Source organism: Daphnia magna, linkage group LG1 (assembly GCF_020631705.1).
Source record: "Daphnia magna isolate NIES linkage group LG1, ASM2063170v1.1, whole genome shotgun sequence".
Taxonomy (NCBI): domain Eukaryota; kingdom Metazoa; phylum Arthropoda; class Branchiopoda; order Diplostraca; family Daphniidae; genus Daphnia; species Daphnia magna.
This window is the reverse complement of record NC_059182.1, coordinates 1,991,882-2,008,090: the sequence shown is the minus strand read 5'-3', so window position 1 is coordinate 2,008,090 and position 16,209 is coordinate 1,991,882. Positions and strand designations below refer to the sequence as shown.

General features: G+C 41.6%; 5 protein-coding genes across 6 annotated transcripts; 2 read left to right on the top strand and 3 right to left on the bottom strand.

Annotated features, from left to right (window-relative positions):
• Window positions 1-286: 286 nt before the first annotated feature.
• Window positions 287-4,163, bottom strand: LOC116936588 (carboxy-terminal domain RNA polymerase II polypeptide A small phosphatase 1). Its single transcript, XM_032943779.2, has 5 exons — window positions 3,851-4,163; window positions 3,389-3,526; window positions 3,127-3,329; window positions 2,614-2,949; window positions 287-2,547 (listed from the first exon to the last, which is right to left on the bottom strand). Exons 1-5 carry the CDS (start codon window positions 3,921-3,923, stop codon window positions 2,353-2,355), a joined length of 945 nt encoding a protein of 314 aa, XP_032799670.1. The 5' UTR covers window positions 3,924-4,163; the 3' UTR covers window positions 287-2,352.
• Window positions 4,164-4,269: 106 nt separating this feature from the next.
• On the top strand, window positions 4,270-6,453 carry LOC116936586 (integrator complex subunit 14). The gene is made up of 8 exons (XM_032943776.2): window positions 4,270-4,579; window positions 4,640-4,810; window positions 4,875-5,141; window positions 5,207-5,317; window positions 5,384-5,647; window positions 5,711-5,822; window positions 5,886-6,109; window positions 6,172-6,453. Exons 1-8 carry the CDS (start codon window positions 4,418-4,420, stop codon window positions 6,388-6,390), a joined length of 1,530 nt encoding a protein of 509 aa, XP_032799667.1. The 5' UTR covers window positions 4,270-4,417; the 3' UTR covers window positions 6,391-6,453.
• Window positions 6,387-9,164, bottom strand: LOC116936587 (dual specificity mitogen-activated protein kinase kinase 1). Of its 2 annotated transcripts, none has more exons than XM_032943778.2 (8): window positions 8,783-9,164; window positions 8,483-8,714; window positions 8,313-8,425; window positions 8,141-8,252; window positions 7,900-8,076; window positions 7,637-7,835; window positions 7,386-7,570; window positions 6,387-7,312 (listed from the first exon to the last, which is right to left on the bottom strand). In XM_032943778.2, exons 1-8 carry the CDS (start codon window positions 8,947-8,949, stop codon window positions 7,205-7,207), a joined length of 1,293 nt encoding a protein of 430 aa, XP_032799669.1. In that variant the 5' UTR covers window positions 8,950-9,164; the 3' UTR covers window positions 6,387-7,204. The 2 variants fall into 2 exon arrangements, with proteins under 2 accessions (XP_032799669.1, XP_032799668.1); XM_032943777.2 differs by having other exon boundaries at window positions 8,483-8,717; window positions 8,783-9,162.
• A 187-nt stretch (window positions 9,165-9,351) lies between these two features.
• LOC116936591 (60S ribosomal protein L17) lies at window positions 9,352-10,608 on the top strand. The gene is made up of 5 exons (XM_032943782.2): window positions 9,352-9,426; window positions 9,558-9,642; window positions 9,710-9,844; window positions 10,018-10,155; window positions 10,337-10,608. The coding sequence occupies exons 2-5, from the start codon at window positions 9,562-9,564 to the stop codon at window positions 10,538-10,540; spliced, it is 558 nt and encodes a 185-aa protein (XP_032799673.1). The 5' UTR covers window positions 9,352-9,426; window positions 9,558-9,561; the 3' UTR covers window positions 10,541-10,608.
• A 13-nt stretch (window positions 10,609-10,621) lies between these two features.
• Window positions 10,622-16,010, bottom strand: LOC116936580 (alsin). The gene is made up of 10 exons (XM_032943765.2): window positions 14,377-16,010; window positions 13,528-14,306; window positions 13,230-13,438; window positions 12,917-13,139; window positions 12,671-12,857; window positions 12,437-12,603; window positions 11,655-12,373; window positions 11,375-11,585; window positions 10,780-11,306; window positions 10,622-10,726 (listed from the first exon to the last, which is right to left on the bottom strand). Exons 1-10 carry the CDS (start codon window positions 16,008-16,010, stop codon window positions 10,682-10,684), a joined length of 4,701 nt encoding a protein of 1,566 aa, XP_032799656.1. The 3' UTR covers window positions 10,622-10,681.
• Window positions 16,011-16,209: the final 199 nt, after the last annotated feature.

The following is a 16,209-nucleotide window of genomic DNA, read 5'->3' as shown; positions in this document are numbered from 1 at the left end:
CAGGAGCACGACTTAGGACTGTAGCGTTATCTTCTATACAAGACGATACCATTGGCCGCGTTCTAACTTGGAAGGTGATAAAACGTACGTATAAAAGATTAATAGAGAACCCTTTGCGGAAAAATAGCACCATCTATCGGGAGAAATCACAGAAAAAATTTCGGTCGACATGATTCATGAGGAGACATGTAGTATGCCATTCCGTTTTACAAGAATCCCTATCGGGAAACTAGGTTATGGATCGAATAAGATTGGTTTTATCAAGCAATCAAATAACAAAAAAGAATGAGTATGTCTTTGTATATTTTGTGGCTACAGAGCAGATTATTTTCCAATGTATCCATCACACAGACACACATTCGTGAGCCAAAAATTAAAGAAGTAAGGCCATGTTTTAACTTGCTATCGTCAGGTTCTTGATGTCTAATACAACCGTCGCCTAAAAAACCTCTGCCTTCAAAGAGAAGTACAATGAAAAAGGAACCCCTCACCTCTACCTAATCCCGGTGTCCACTACTTTTTTCTCCTCGAACTAGTGCGAATGGCTCAATCAAACGACGTTAAGCTGAAATTTTGTTAAACCAATCATCAGTCGGCTCAATCATTATGTATTGCGTCGTCTTGAGCACAAATGAAAAAAAAAAAAAAAAGAGAAGCCGGTGATGATAGGACGCGAGAGCTAATCTAGTAACGTAATACATGGATTGGGTGTTGCGAGGAGTGGATGGGAGGGGTGGCAGCTAGTCCGTCGTCCTTAATGCAAAACAGACGAATGATGGGGGCAGACGAATTTTGCTGATCATTCAGGTTTCCACCGCCAGACGTTTTTCTTTTCGCTTAAGATCTTATAATTGGGATTGTATATGGCACACCGGTTTGGTAGTTTTATTAGATGCGATTTAACCTCGTTTGACCATGTTAGAGTGATGTTTCAAAGGATCATTTCTGACCAACACCTTTAAGGATTAAATTCGCAAACGGGGGGAGGCACTTGCGGCTGAGATGAGGGGCTAGGACATGACCGTTTGAAACGACGTAGTCCATGGCGTGCAGAAAAGATATACGGATGCTCCAATCAACAGAAATGACGAAGTAGACAAAGGAAAAAATAAAAATAAACAAACCAACGGTAACAAAAGTCAAGATGAAAAAGAGCGCAGAAAGTGGGGGACATAACACTTTAAAGGTAATATTGATGTTTTAGGCTTAGCTGGCGTGAAATGTGGATGAAACCACAAGCATTAAAAACGGTTATAAAACATTAGCGAAAGAATTAAAGAAATAATAAACTTTTCAAGGAATCAACACCGGCGGATGAAGAACGTGGAGAGAAAATGGGAACGTAACCAATAAGACAGACCGAATTAGTTCCATAAATTTCCCACCCTTGGATTATGTCTCTACAGAGTAACTGTCCAGGTTGTAGTAAATGGATGAGCAAGGGGAAGAAAGATGATGAGTATGAGTTAATGAATAAACAAATCAACTTAGGACACTAAGAAAAGAAAATGGAACACGATTTTCGAAGTTACAAAAAATGATTTCTGAACACGAGTTAGTGATCGGTACGTTGGATGATTTTTTTTTTTGTGTGTGGGAAGAACAAATTAAAAACAAAGTTTTTTAGGGAAAAAACACAAGGCACTTGACCCCAAAAGAAAACATCCAACGCAGCCTATCCAATATAGATCAAAAATCTAAAGTGGGAGTTATTTTTTTTTCTTTCTTATGTACAGCAAATAATGCAGCTGTAGATTCACAGTTTTATCTACACAATACAACCAGTCGATTATAATAATTTTTTTAATGAAAGGTAATATAAAAAAAGGAAAAAAAGAAAGATATCAAAAGGTCATTCGAACGATGGTCAGTTGGCTACTTTCTTCTTCCTGTTTTGCTATCCCGTCTTCTTACATTTGATAACTCGTAGGTCATTCTCGTGTCTAACGCGGGTTGACAGGTAGATAGATAATGACGAAAGAGGCAGGCACTTTTCTCGTGTGTGATACAACCACTCGGTGGACGAAGGAAACCACGCTCACAAACAACGCACAACCGTCTCACAGAAAGTATGGGGTAAATTGATTACATTTCTTTCCTTGGCCAATTGGTGGGGTCCGTTAATATGCACTTGTGTGAAACATCGAGTCAAAACAAAAAAATTTCTTCTTCTTCTTCTTCTAAAGTCATTTAGCTGCATGGAAAAAAAAGACGAAGGCCACACCGAAGGCTCACGACGAGATTAAAATCACTCACAATCTAGATAAGAGTCGGCGTTACAATAGGTTAGGATTGAAATTTGTAAAAACCCCTGCATTGGATGGATCGCCCGTCTTATGAGAAGGAGATAGGTTAGGGCACATTAATTGGGATCGAATTCAAATCAACGTTGGGATTGAGCGAATCGCTACGGTTGGTAAGAGCAGCGTGATTTGAATTACGCAAAACTGTGTAGACATTATCAACCTGGCTAAGTCGCTCAAAGAAGGGGACTAAGTCCAAGAGCTCTGTGTCTGACATGTCATCAAACCACGAAGCGACCGGTACCTGAAATTCAATATCGTCCATTAATTAATGAGGTCCTGGTTATGGAAGAAAAGATAATTGTCTTACGGCGTTGTCAGGGTGGAAGATGTAAGAAGCAGGCGAATTGTCGATAATGACCACTTTTTGGAGTTCTCGGCCAAGCCGACTTAAATCTTTAACGTAGTTCCCACGATGGAAGACACACGATTCCCGAAAGAGGCGGGATCGGAAGACGCCCCACTGATCCAAAAGGTCAGCTACAGGGTCAGCATACTTAGCCAGGCTGGCTGTAAATAACACGCACTCGTACAGCTCGCCCATTTTGCGAAGAAATTCATCTACATGTGGCCGCTTGAGCACATATACTTGGTGAACCGTGCCATCAATTTCCACGGGAACGATAAAATCAGCATTGCTTATGGGCTGTTAAGTAAAACGGGAAAAGGAAAAAAGGGCGGGCAGCGAAAACAAAAATAAACAGTTAACTAGCAGCCAAACGTCGGGGAACCTGAACTTCATTCAAGGCGACGGATAACTTGGCGTTTACTAAAAAATGTGTGCCAAGATATAAATCGACGAATATCAAAGGTTAATCCTCACCTTGAACGAGCTGTGGACCAGCGTTTCATCCAGATCTATCACCATACACTTCCTTTGACTATCTTGATAGTGGGGTACAGGCAATAGGTACTTTGCTGATGGTTGTTGTAACAAAGGTGAGCAGCGTCCATTTTCTTCTCCATTGTCTGTATCAAATCCACCTCCGTTGCCAGCTCCTCCACCATTGATAACTAAATTGCCACCTAATTTTTTTTATCAAACTTGAAAATCATAAAAGCAATACATTTTTAGAAACTGTTACCATTATTAGAAGATTTGTTGATTTGATCAGAGCTGCCTCGTTTTCCCAGGCAACAGAACAAGGACCTAAGAAAACCTCTGGCTGATTTTTTTACACTTCCAGTAGTACTGCTTGAACCACTGACTGTTTTTACAATAACTGAAAAATCAAACAGAAACCTAATGAATGAATGAACAGGCTTCCAAATGGGGTTAAGGCAAAATATAGCTCTGGGGCACAAAGATTTCACCTGTGTGCCTCACCTCCACTCTCATTCCTTCTTTACTAATACCCCTCCCCTTGATCTTCCCCACCCCTCCCACACCTTATAGGAACACAGAGCACACACACAAACAGACATACATGTACACACACAGACACACATGCAGTTTCCCTCCATCCCCGGCGGTCTAATAAGCCGAGTAGCGGAAAACATAGGGTAACATAAATTCGGAATTCGTGTAAATATTTTGCATATATCACCTTTTTCTTGGGCAAAACTAGTTATCTGATCCTCTTCACGGGTAACCTGGGTGATGATGGACGACGCCTCCATTTCAACTTCGACATTTGTCAATGGCGCCACTCTCTCTGCCTCTGCCTTCGAATTTCAAGCCGCGATTCAATTCCATAAAAATACTAGACGACTATAGATTACTTCTGTGCAACACGTCGGACAATCACACAATATTTAATTGAACAGTGGCGTTATCACGCACGTAACGAGGTTACGTACATCAACACACATCCGACGTACACACACAACGACAACACCACAGACAGGCAGAAAAACTCTTCGGGACTGGAGGAAAATGGCGGAGAACAGGGGTTTTGGTCTCAACACCTAATTCGACGAAAGGCCGCTATGTGGTACTAAACTTGTCGTGGTATAAATCCAGCGTTGCCACGATTTCAAAAAAGCCACCGGGATTGTTGTTTACTGTTTAGATTTTCTAGTCTACTCCGTAGACGAGAAGACGACCATGTTCAATATTTTGAAACTTGAAAATCTAATGAATGAAACTTGTTTTTTTTAATTATTAAATTGAAATGCCTCTTGCGATCGTATTAGACGTTTCTCTTTCTATGTCAAGAGTAGCAAGTACTCCAGACGACGAGGAAGAATACCAGAGAAAGCATTTAGCCGTTCAAGGAATTAACGTTTTATTGGATCATCTTAACGCTCACTCTAAACTCGAGTTTGTTTCATTGGTTAGTCTTCCTTCCTTAAGTTTATGAATTTCGAAATCTTTACTATGGTATAATCTTCAGGTTGTCTTTTCGTCACTGTATGAAATTCTCAGCTCATTTACCAGAGATTATGATGCTGTTAGAGCCAAACTGCAGAATATAGAAGACCGTGATAAAACCTGTTTGGAAGCTGCTTTACATGGTGTCAGTATGTTGATAAATGAAGAGTGGGGACAAAACACACCTTGTCATGTAGGAAATAGCTTTCAAGTTGCCGTGTAGGTTTTATCCCAACTGAATCCTTAAACATTTGCAGATACTCCTTATTACGGATGGGAGCTCAAGTCTTAATATTTTGGGACTGTCACGAAGTCTGCTAAATGCAAGCAACAGAGGTGCTTCAAGGACAGAAGAAACTCTACCCTTTCTGCCTTTCAATTTTCCAGCCAAATTCCATGTAATACCTATCACAGCCCCAGATGACCCATCTCTGGCTGTTAGTATGCCAGTATATCAAAAACTAATTGATCTGTCTGGAGCAGAAGGAAGTGTCTTTGTACCAGAAGGAGGACTCTCCTCAAAGGTTTGTCAAATAATTTGCTTAGCTAGTCAGGTTTATCTGTAAAATCTTGTATACCATTCTTAAAGAGCGTGCAAAACTTGTTCGCCAAAATTGCCGAACTTCATTACAGTTCGTTTGAGGGCACTTTGCGATCAGGTTCACTGTCCGATTCAATCTTACTATATCCTCCTCCTCGAGTAAGTATAACAAAGAGCGATATGTTTGAAGTGCAAGATATAGTGACACCGTTTGTCGTATGATAGGATCATCACCACATTGGAGATATGGAAGTTATTCATTGTAAAATTTCGAAAGATATCACCATATGTGGTTTCGTCGACCTAGTTGATGTTGCAAGTCCGCCTGCCGTGTCGAGACACCTAGTGCTTCCCGTACACTCGGCCAACAAGGGTGATGCTTCGTTGGCCGAGCTAAAAGCTGAGGGCGAAACGGAGGACGATCTGTTGGCCGTGCCAGAAGAAGGAAAGAATCCGTCGTTCTGCGTTCTACTTCATGGGGCGCTTAAAGTACTATTCTTTTTCTATGTAGTTCTAAACGAGTACCATGACCAATTTGAATCGTTATGTAAGGTAGAAAACATGGGCGCTATATGCAGCGTAGGAGAAAAGTGGTTCGGCCTTCTATACTCTTGGGCCGACAGCAAAAAGAAATCGAATTTGATGCTTTCTATTTTCGAACCAGGTACCGTTCAAAATTTATCAACACTGTTGCTCATTTTAACTTCACCCGAATCTATTTCGAAAGGAACAAAGTGCATACCTTGGCTTGGGGACTTAAGTTTGCTTGGCTCACTAAGCGAGGCCTCCGCCCCGGGCAGTTTTACCACTTTTCCAATCAAACCTAATGAAAAGCGAAGTTATGCCCAAAGTTGTGTGGTCTGGGTGCAACCAGGCAATTTACAGGCTGACATTCAGAAAATCTTACGCCACGCAAGGAAAATGCCGGATAAGACTCAGCACTTTTATAAGGTGCACGAATTGTTAGAGTAAAGAAACCAACATGGTACTAGATAAATTTGTTTTGCATTTAGGAGCTGAACCGGCTTAAACGAGCAGCGCTTTCCATGGGGTTTGCTGATTTAATGGAGACGATGGCCGTTATTTTGGATCGAGAATGCACTCTTCTTCCACATACTGCACATCCAGATTGTGCCATCCAGTTGACGCATGCGGCTGCCCAACTGCGGCTGTCACGAGATGTTCGCCACAATATCACCGCACTTCGCACTAAATTCACTCACGATGATTGAACCAATACTTTTTTATATTTGATTCATGAGGAAACCTAAATCATACACAGTTATGTGCACTCACTCTTCGTTTCAAAGCAAAGAAAGGAGAGGGGACTAAACAATAGTTCTGGACTATCGAACTCTGCCGAGTCCAGTAGCATGCAATGCGATTTTTTTTTTCTTTTTTGCGTCAATTAAGTTCTGCTTCTTTGCTACAATTCAAAGAAGGAATGGGAAATAAGTCAGAAAAATTGCAGCTATATAGGCGCGAACAGCAGAATTTATTTGGAGGGGAAAAAAAAAAGGTGAGGAGAGCTTGGAATGTTCAGTCTGGGTGATTCCAGCACGCCGCCAAATTCATCAAATAGAAAATTCCAACTTCCTCATCTTTTCTTTCCAAGCTTTAACATCAAAGACGGATCTGTCTTCATTAACTATCTAGCTTCTCGATCTGACAAAGGATTGGAGTGGCAGGGCGAACAAAGAAGGGGTACACGTTGGAAATATCGAATTTTGTGCATTAATTTGCTTCGTATACCATGTCATAGCATCGCACACAAATTCTACGACTGTTTTTGGAAAATTAAAACACATCTACTTACCCTGTGTTAACCGGGCGGACGAGCTGACAAACAAAATTGGACGATTCGGACAAACAGTACATTTGCAAGCTCAAGGGCTTTTTGGGTGCTACTGTGGATGGATAACATATAAAACTCCAACTGTAATCTGCAATGTTTTTTTTTAGTAGAAAAGCACAAGAAAAGATAATGGACTTTCTTTAAACAGTATGATTGTTAGAAGTTTATCAGAAAGTGGAAAACCAAAAAAGTTATTCGGGATGTTTAGTGGGTGTGGAAGGCTGTAACTCGATGACCGTGCATACCCAACTAGCAATTTCTACATTTTCAGAAGTCCATTTCCTTACCCATTCGTGACCCTGTAAATTAATGTAAAAATAATTTTTTAAATGCTATTGTTAAGGTTACAAATAACTGTGTAGTAAAAGAAACCATTAAGGTGCGAAGAGCAGGGCGTTCAGCCGGATTCTTCTTGAGACACCGATCAACGAAGTCTTTGAATTCTACGGAGAAGACGCCAGATGGTAGTTTGGGTGGCGGTTCATTGACGATATAATCCAGAAGCTCAAATATTGCCATTGGCCTGGGACCGTTACTTACTCCTCCGGGAAATTGGCCTTTATTTAAACAAAATTCATTGAAATATCCAGCTTATGCGTGAAGAAGAAAAAATCTATCACTACTTTGACGAGGGGATCGACTGCTGGGTGACGGTGTCATGTTGTCAGGGTCTTCACTGAACTTCGCACCAAAAATGGCAGCTAAAGCTTGCGGGTCAGGTGGCGGAATAGGGTACATGCCTATTGCCATTTCAACCAACGAAAGCCCCAGAGACCATACATCACTTTGAATAGAATAGTGTGTTCCCTGTAGCCGCTCTGGCTGTTAAAGAATGGTGAATTAGGACTAGAAAACAACGAAAAGCCTTTTGATTATCTAAACATACCGACATGTAACTTCTTGTTCCTACAAATGAATTCGCCATAGAGTCAATGAGTTGGCCTGAGACTCCAAAGTCGCAAATCTTGATCTCGCCTCGACTATTGACCAGAATATTGCTTGGTTTGACATCCCGATGTATAATTTGGTGTTTGTCTCGGAGATAGCTCAACCCTTTCAGAACCTGTAAAATAATGTTTTATTTTCAAAGTTCAATAGAAAGACTGAAATTTGTTAAGACACATTACAGCAATGGTTATCTTTCCTAAATATTGTTCTGGAATTTTGCCTGCTTTCTTTAGAATCAAGTCCAATGATCCCCCATCCATATATTCCATACAAATACTTATTTCCCCATCACTGTAAAAAATTTAAAACAGAGTAAAAACTGTGCTTTAGGACTCATTTTACTTAAAATACCTGTAGAATGCTCCATAAAAACCTACTATGTGAGGTGAGTTACACTCATGAAGGACTTTCAGCTCCCTTATAATTTGCTTTTTGATAGCAGGCTTCACTTCAAGATGTATTAGCTGAAAGATATAGTGGTGTGTCAGGAAAATATTTGCTTGCAATTATTTTGGTTTTACCTTTCTGGCCATGATTAAACCTGAAGGACGGTGTCTGACTTTTGTTACTACTCCACCATTTCCAGCACCTAGTTCACCAAGTTTGTCAAAATCATCATCAGTCAATTCTCCAACTTCCTGTTTTTGTGAGAGAAACTTGTGCAATCTCTGTCTCTGAAGGTCATCAATATCTAGTTCTTCTAGCTGTCTTTGTAACGCTTCTAATGTTGTATTTCCCATTGTTGTATTTCCACTGCTGTGAAATAATTAAATTAATAAAAATCTAGAGGTTGGTGTGTCAAAATGCAGCCAGTAACTTACTCAATTCCAGTGTGTATTACTACACTACTAGTCTGTGTCATTGACTTGGCAGAGTTGATAGCTGCTGCTATGTTACTACTTCTGCCTGATGTCTCTCCAGGACTGGGAGTGGAGACTGGGTCTGGCTCCACTGGTGGAAGAGTTAAATTGAATTTGTTTTTTGACATTCTTTTCTCGTTTCCGATATATCGAATCGCTACGCTTAAATTCTCCAAATGACTTTGGTGAGTAGCAAAGAAGGTTTGTGGACTTCACTTCAATAATAAAATGAAAAACTAGATATCTAACAAAAACTATTCCAAAATCGAACACGAATAAACAAGTAGCTATATCAACAGACCGGAATTGCAAAATTACAGCCCACAAAAATTTGACAGCCCTCCGACAATAATCCACGGTTGCAATGATGAATTTTTTTCGAACGTATTTTTATGTAAGTATTCTAGCATATAAAACATAATAAAAAATTTAATTGATTTTATTCTAAATTTAAAATTTTGAATATCGCCAATATGATTTTAATTATTTTTAATAACTAACCACAATTCCATGAACGCACCCTTAGGAAGCGGTAACGTCCACCTAGCGAGAGTTATCATCAATTCTTTTCTCTGTCTGTCTTGTCTTCTCTCTTACTGGAACTAGTAAGTGAACAGTGTGTCTTTCTGTTATCCGTATATATTGAAAACATCGTTTATTTGTTTAGTCTTATTGAGAAACCATTAATTTCGTTTGTTTTGTGGTTATTGTATAACGTTCTTGAATCTTTTTATAGAAAAATGGGTCGGTATTCACGTGAACCAGACAACCCGACCAAGTCTTGCAAGGCTAGGGGCTCCAACCTCCGCGTCCATTTCAAGGTATTATACGGTTACTTCTGTCTCATTGATAATTTGTGTTCTACAAAAATCGTTCTTGGTTGAGTAGAACACGAGGGAAGCAGCCAACACAATCAAGCGTATGCCATTGAAGAGGGCTGTAGCCTTCCTCAAGAATGTCATCCAGCATAAGGAGTGTGTCCCATTCCGTCGTTACAATGGAGGTGTCGGCCGGTGCGCACAGGTTTGTAAAAGAAAATTTATGTTTCGAGGATCTTGATTGTGTGATGTAACTTAAAGCATTCTAGACATAATACTGATAGATTGCAATGTTTCAAGACGGATCTGACATGAAAAAGTGTTGTTATTTTTCTGCTGTAATAGAATGAGTTCTAATCTCAACTACCAACCTTTCAGGCTAAACAATGGGGTACCACTCAGGGACGTTGGCCCAAGAAGTCAGCTGAGTTCCTTCTTCAATTGCTGAAGAATGCAGAGTCCAATGCTGACCTTAAGGGTTTAGATGTTGATCACTTGGTCATTGATCACATTCAGGTAGAAATAAGTTATTTTTCTAAAGAAAAAAACTGCATTTTAGTATGATTATACCACTTAGCATTCTAGACTAAACGCTGACAGATTGCAATGTTTCAAGACGGATCTGACTTAAATTTATAGTATTTAATTGAAAGAATGTAAAAGGAATTTGCTAAATGGCTCTTTGTTGTATCTACAGATCAACCGAGCTCCCTACATGCGCCGGAGAACATACCGTGCTCACGGAAGAATCAACCCATACATGAGCAGCCCCTGCCACATGGAAGTGATCCTGGCTGAGAAGGAAGACATTGTTTCCAAAGTCAAGGAGGAGGAAGTTACCAACAAAAAGAAGGTTTCAAAGAAGAAGTTGGCTCGCCAAAAGTTGTCACAAAGGGAATAAGCTGTTCCCTGTAAGCACTTTTGTTAACCCTTTGTGTTACCTGAAATACAACGCTGGTGACATTCGAACTCAATGTTTAGATTATTTTCGAGGATATTTATTGCGACAGACAACGAACTCTTAAAATACTTTGTTCAGAATTTAATTAAAGGTCATCTTCTCATGTTGTATGTATTGGTAGGAAGCCTAAGGAGAACTAATAATTATTTGGAAAATAAATAATTATATGTGAAATTTACCTCCAGCGTAGTAAACATCACATCAAGCTCGCCGTTTTGTACATGCTTGTCAATGAAGTCTTCAATTAAATGAATTTCCGTGCCAAGGTGACGAATCCTTGAACGGACAACGACGAAAAGGAACACTGGGAAAAGATCATCCATGTTCATGACGTAATCTGCCCCCAAATGAGTCTGCACTGAACGGCTAACTTCTTGGAATGTTTGATGAATCACACGAAGCTTCTGGCCAGGAGAAAAGGTCGTACTTAATTGTTGTAGGCAATCAACAGCTGTTGGAAAATGACTGCCATCGGGGGCAATTTCTTCAATGAAAAATTTTTGATCCACTCCCAGAAAATTCATCAACGCCGAGTCTGATTGACGATTCCATTTTTGCAGTCGTTCCCAATAAAGATCGTCCAGCTTTTGATTGTGTAGAACATAGAGAGTATAAAGCGGTGGATAAAGTCGAGGCAAAAGTAAGGGGAGAAGTAGAGTATTAGCTGAAACAACTGCCTGCAGTTCTTGATATCCGCTGGACGGTTCTAGCATGAAAAATATTTTTCACAAAATAAGTAAAAATACTAAACGTTCATAAAATAAGACCTATTACCATTTGGAATTAGATGGACAGTTCGATCCTCTGGAAGAGCCGGAAATAGGAGCCGAACAAATGCATACAGACGGCTCACGAAAGAGTGAACTTCGGCAACAGCATGAGGTAGAAGTCGGGGGTGGGCACCCACTCCGACGTAAGTAGCTCGATAGACATCCCCTATCTGGGAAGCCAATTTCCCTAATGGGTGAATCTCCGATTCTAAAGCCTGTCGTACAAACCTTATAATGGTACAATACACCAAAAACGCATAAGGAATAGAGACACCAAGTCATACCATATGTAAATAAGCTTCAATTCTTATGAATTCATCGCCATTGAGCTGGTTTCGACCGTAGTCTGGAATATGTTGAAGTATTTCGGGAATTTCCACATTTACTGGTTGAGTTGATGTTAAACGTTCCGATTTGACTGATTTTGATGAAACAGATGATCCCTGGCGACGGTGATGGTGTATCTTGGGTCGGAGTTGATTGTCGTTGGTCGTTCTTTGTTTCGACTGATTAAGAACAGCGGCAATTTGGTCCCAAGCCCGAAGTGAATCATCGGCTGTCCATTGAGCGCAGTCCGGAGAAAGACCGAGAGTTAAGCAGCACTGATGGAAAATGGCTCCCCATTTTCGTTCGGCTGGAACACCAGATCCATGTTGTTGCTGTAGGTGGCCCATAGATAGACCAGTAGGAGGACCCAATGGTGATTGTGCGGATAATGAAGCTTTGGTCAGGGTAGCATTGATTTTTATGCCGTCAGACCAAGAGCCGTGGAATGTACCCTGAATGATATCACCATTTGGGAATTGGAGGAGTCCTTTTCCACCAAGAATACCTACACCAGCCACTTCTCCCTCATAGCTCGTCCCGTCTTCTAACAACATGACACATTGGCCGGTCATCTTGTTGTTAGTAAAACTGCCTTCTATGTAGAGGCCATCTAGCGTAACTAGAACAGCCTGCCCATGCCTAGCATCTGCTTGCCACATGCCCATATATTTTTCACCTGGAACGAACATGTAAAGTCTAGGCAACGCTCAAATATGGTGATTCACTATTCTACACTCACCAGTGACTATGTCATCCATTACACCGTACCCGTTTTTCTGGCCAGACTCCCATTGCCCAACATAGACATGAGCGGCAGACGTGAGAAAATGACCCCGTTTCAGCGTACCGTGTCCGTGCGGCTGGCCGTCTTGAAAATTCCCTTCGTAAACGTCCCCGTTGGCGTACCTGATATTTAAACTGAAAGTTAAATCCACGGTTCAACGAAAGATAGAAATAACAAATCGCACAATACTTAAGAATGCCGTATCCATTCATCTTGCCATCCTTCCAACTGCCTTCGTAAGTCGTCCCATTGGGGCCAAAAGACTCAGAGGAACCAAAGCCGTACTGTTGGTTTTGCCGGAAACTTCCTCGGTAAACACGGCCGTCGGGCCAATGCAATTCTCCCTCCCCATGCATTTTCCCACATAGCCAGGCTCCTGTAAATAGAAAAGTTGGACTCAACGACAAGGCAGCAGTCCTGTGTTCAAAACTCTACCTTTATAGGTCACATCTTTCAGATGTGGCAATTTGGTAAAAGTATAAGACGCAGAGCGTACAAGCGGAGGTGTTGTTCGCCCGTTACTATTGGATTCTACGTCGCCGATTAAGAGAGCTTGCTTAATGGCAGACTGTAGAGCTACTAGCCATTCTATCTTGTCGGCTGAAGTTGGACAAGTCAGCGTCATCGACTCTTCCGGCATCGTCAAAGAAAGCCCATTCTTAAGTAGAAAAAGAAAAAAGTGAAATGTTTATGTAGTAATGATAACTACCATAATTGCTAATGGCTATGAATTATTTCAATGCAGTACCTTAATTTGGACATTTTCGGATTCCTGCATCGGCTCAACCCAAATAGTGGCCAAGGGATAGGTAACATGACTGGAAGAACCACTAACATGGACCAACACGTCAGTCAAGATAATAAACCAATGCGATGAAAAACGGCCTGAATTGACCAGACCGATAGGGTGAGATCGGGATTCGCGAATCAGGCGGCGGACTGGGGTTCTCAGGGTATCTACGACAGGAAAAAAGTAAAAGAAAAAATAAGATAACATAAAATAAAACATTGTCAACACAATTATTACTTTAATTATAAATACATACCAGTAAGTTTTGCGGAGCAGCTATCCCAAAAAGCCTTTGTAAGATCGGCAGTCCGGCACTCTTGCATCAAAGTAGCAGCCATATCGAGACACCGTTGACTAGCATATTTATAACGATCCATATTCTTATCATTTCGTTGACGATGACTTTCAATCAGGTTCTCCAGATGAATTGAATACTCTTTGAGCCGACCGAGCGGTTCGTTCATTAGCGTTGCAAAATTATCACTACCTGGTCGACGTACCTGAGGAAATATTTCCGGATCCAAAAGTGCATTTTCGCTCTTGCTGAGTACAAGAGAATGGACAACTGTGGCATTACAAAGTGCCTGGCCATAACTACGCCATACGTGCATATATTCGTTAATCCAACGAACGAGGCCAATGCTTAGGTTAGCACAGTCGTCCGTCTCGATCAAAGAGTGAACATTGACGGCAGTGCAGGCCATTAGGTCACGATAGCGATCAAATAACTCACGACGAACAGCTGAATTAGTTGTTGACGATTCCAACTGATCCAAAATGCCCCGGGCAACTTTCAGACAATTGCGCAAAAAAAGCTGTTCAGATAAAACAAACTCTGACCAATGTGGCCAGCAACGGCAGCTCTGATTGCACAGCAAACAACAGCTAAGAGGACCGGTTGCCCATACTCGACTCGGTTTACCATTGGGACTTTGGGCAGGTAGGTTAAGCCTCATTATCGTTGATTTTTGAGTAGCCATAGAAAAGCCCATAAAAAGAACTTCACCATGACTCGTCAATAACAACGTGTGTTCTCTGCAATAGTAATAAACAAATTTTATTGTCAATAATAAAGGCGCTTTCAATTAACGATTTGTAAATTTACCTTCCGGCAGCGATATCTCGGATGGTGGCATGGAAAGGTAGCGATACTTCAATCGGGATTGACATGAAAGAAAGATCTTCACCTGGTTCCACTTGCCCTTTATTATTGGCTCCCCATGCCAGTACACGTCCATCCAACGTTAGGGCCAGCGAATGCCGCGATCCGCATGCCACTTTGCAAACTCCAATACCCAACAAATGTCGAACAGATGTCGGCGTTTCGCGTGAGACGCAATCAGACAATCCAAGTTGACCTACACCTCCTTGACCCCAAGCCCAAACAGATGTATGAAGTAGCTGCCGGCCTAATGAAACGAGTCGTTCCGGTTGAAGCCCCGTCATTTTCTCTCGGTCAGTTATTCGGAGTAGTGTAGAATCCAGCGATAAACTTGAAGACCCATTGCGCTTCCAACGATGATGACTCTGGAGAGACTGTCGAACAATAAACCGCGGGGTGGCCGGTGCTGCAGGGGAATCCTCACCGCTGCTACTGCTGAGCAATTCAGCGGGAAGACTACTCGTTTCCGTCGTGGCAGAAACCTCAAGAGGAGTTGCTGCAACTTGAAGGGCTGCTTCCTCTTGGCTGGTGCCGCTCCAATGGCGAGACATGCGGTTGACAGCATCACCCAAGTTTCGAACTCCTTCGGCTACTCGGCTAGCCACTTGTTGAGTCACATTATTTCCAGAGTCTAGCGTCGATGAGGCTGCTAAACTGTTATTGCAATCATCCGCTTCGAAACCGGTAACCCAAGACAGCTGCTTAGTTAAAAATTGCTTTGCCGCGCCGAGTTGAGGTGTTGAATTGAGCAACAACGCGCTTTGGCGGACTAAATGATCTGCCTTAGACCAACAAACTTGGGCGAGGGAGTTCACATTGTCCTTGAAATCTTCTTGATTAATTCTTTGTGAGGTATTGAGATCCAGTGAATGAAGTGAAAGAAGACTATGCTCCCTGCATTCAAGGCAGGAACCAACCACACACAACCCATCAAAGGGACCACCCTTAGAAATATTTACTCCATCCAGGGAATCCCAGTTGCTTTTGATTGAAGTGTTGGACTTACTAATACTATCAGTAGGGTTTTCACAATCTTGAACAAGAGCTACACTGAAGTTGGTGCCACACATAATACTGATGGGTACTTTGTTCTCGAAGGCTGGAAGCTTATCTGGCAACAAAGACTTTGTTTCATCTACTGCCCAAATTTTGCTAGAATCTGAGATGAACAATACGTTCTTGGAGTGAGATGACACTTCCCTTACAAAGAGTCTTCCTCCATCCTCAACAACACCATGGGGGCAGCAAAGATTGGGCTGTTTGATGGCCAGCTCTTCAACTTTTTCAGGTGTCTCTAGTTCAGACCTCAAAACTCTGCCACGATCAGTCACAAAAATTGTATGTACTGAGTTGCATGCTATACCAACCACAGTCTGGCATGGCAATGCTAATTCCTGCAATTTTCCACTAAGTCCATCTTGTTTGAGGGTCGACAAGTAAACTCTACCGTCTTCTGTTAAGAAGAACACCTGACCGAGTCTACTGGATACCACGGCAGTCATGGCCTGCTCCGGTGCAAGAAGTGCTGCAGCTGGTTCGCCCTCTTCCCAGGCTATCACATTGGCAGATTCACTCATTTTCGTTTCTTTGCTGAATCACAACCACCAGAAGAAACTTACACCTTCGCACCCCACAAAAACTAGGCACCAAAGACAGCAATCATAACATCTCTTTTAATCAGCTGTGTTTGATAAAAACGCACTGGCCATCTAGCGATAAGATTTCGCTTTTTTACAACATATATGACCAATTATATCTTCTTTGTTTCTTCACTGA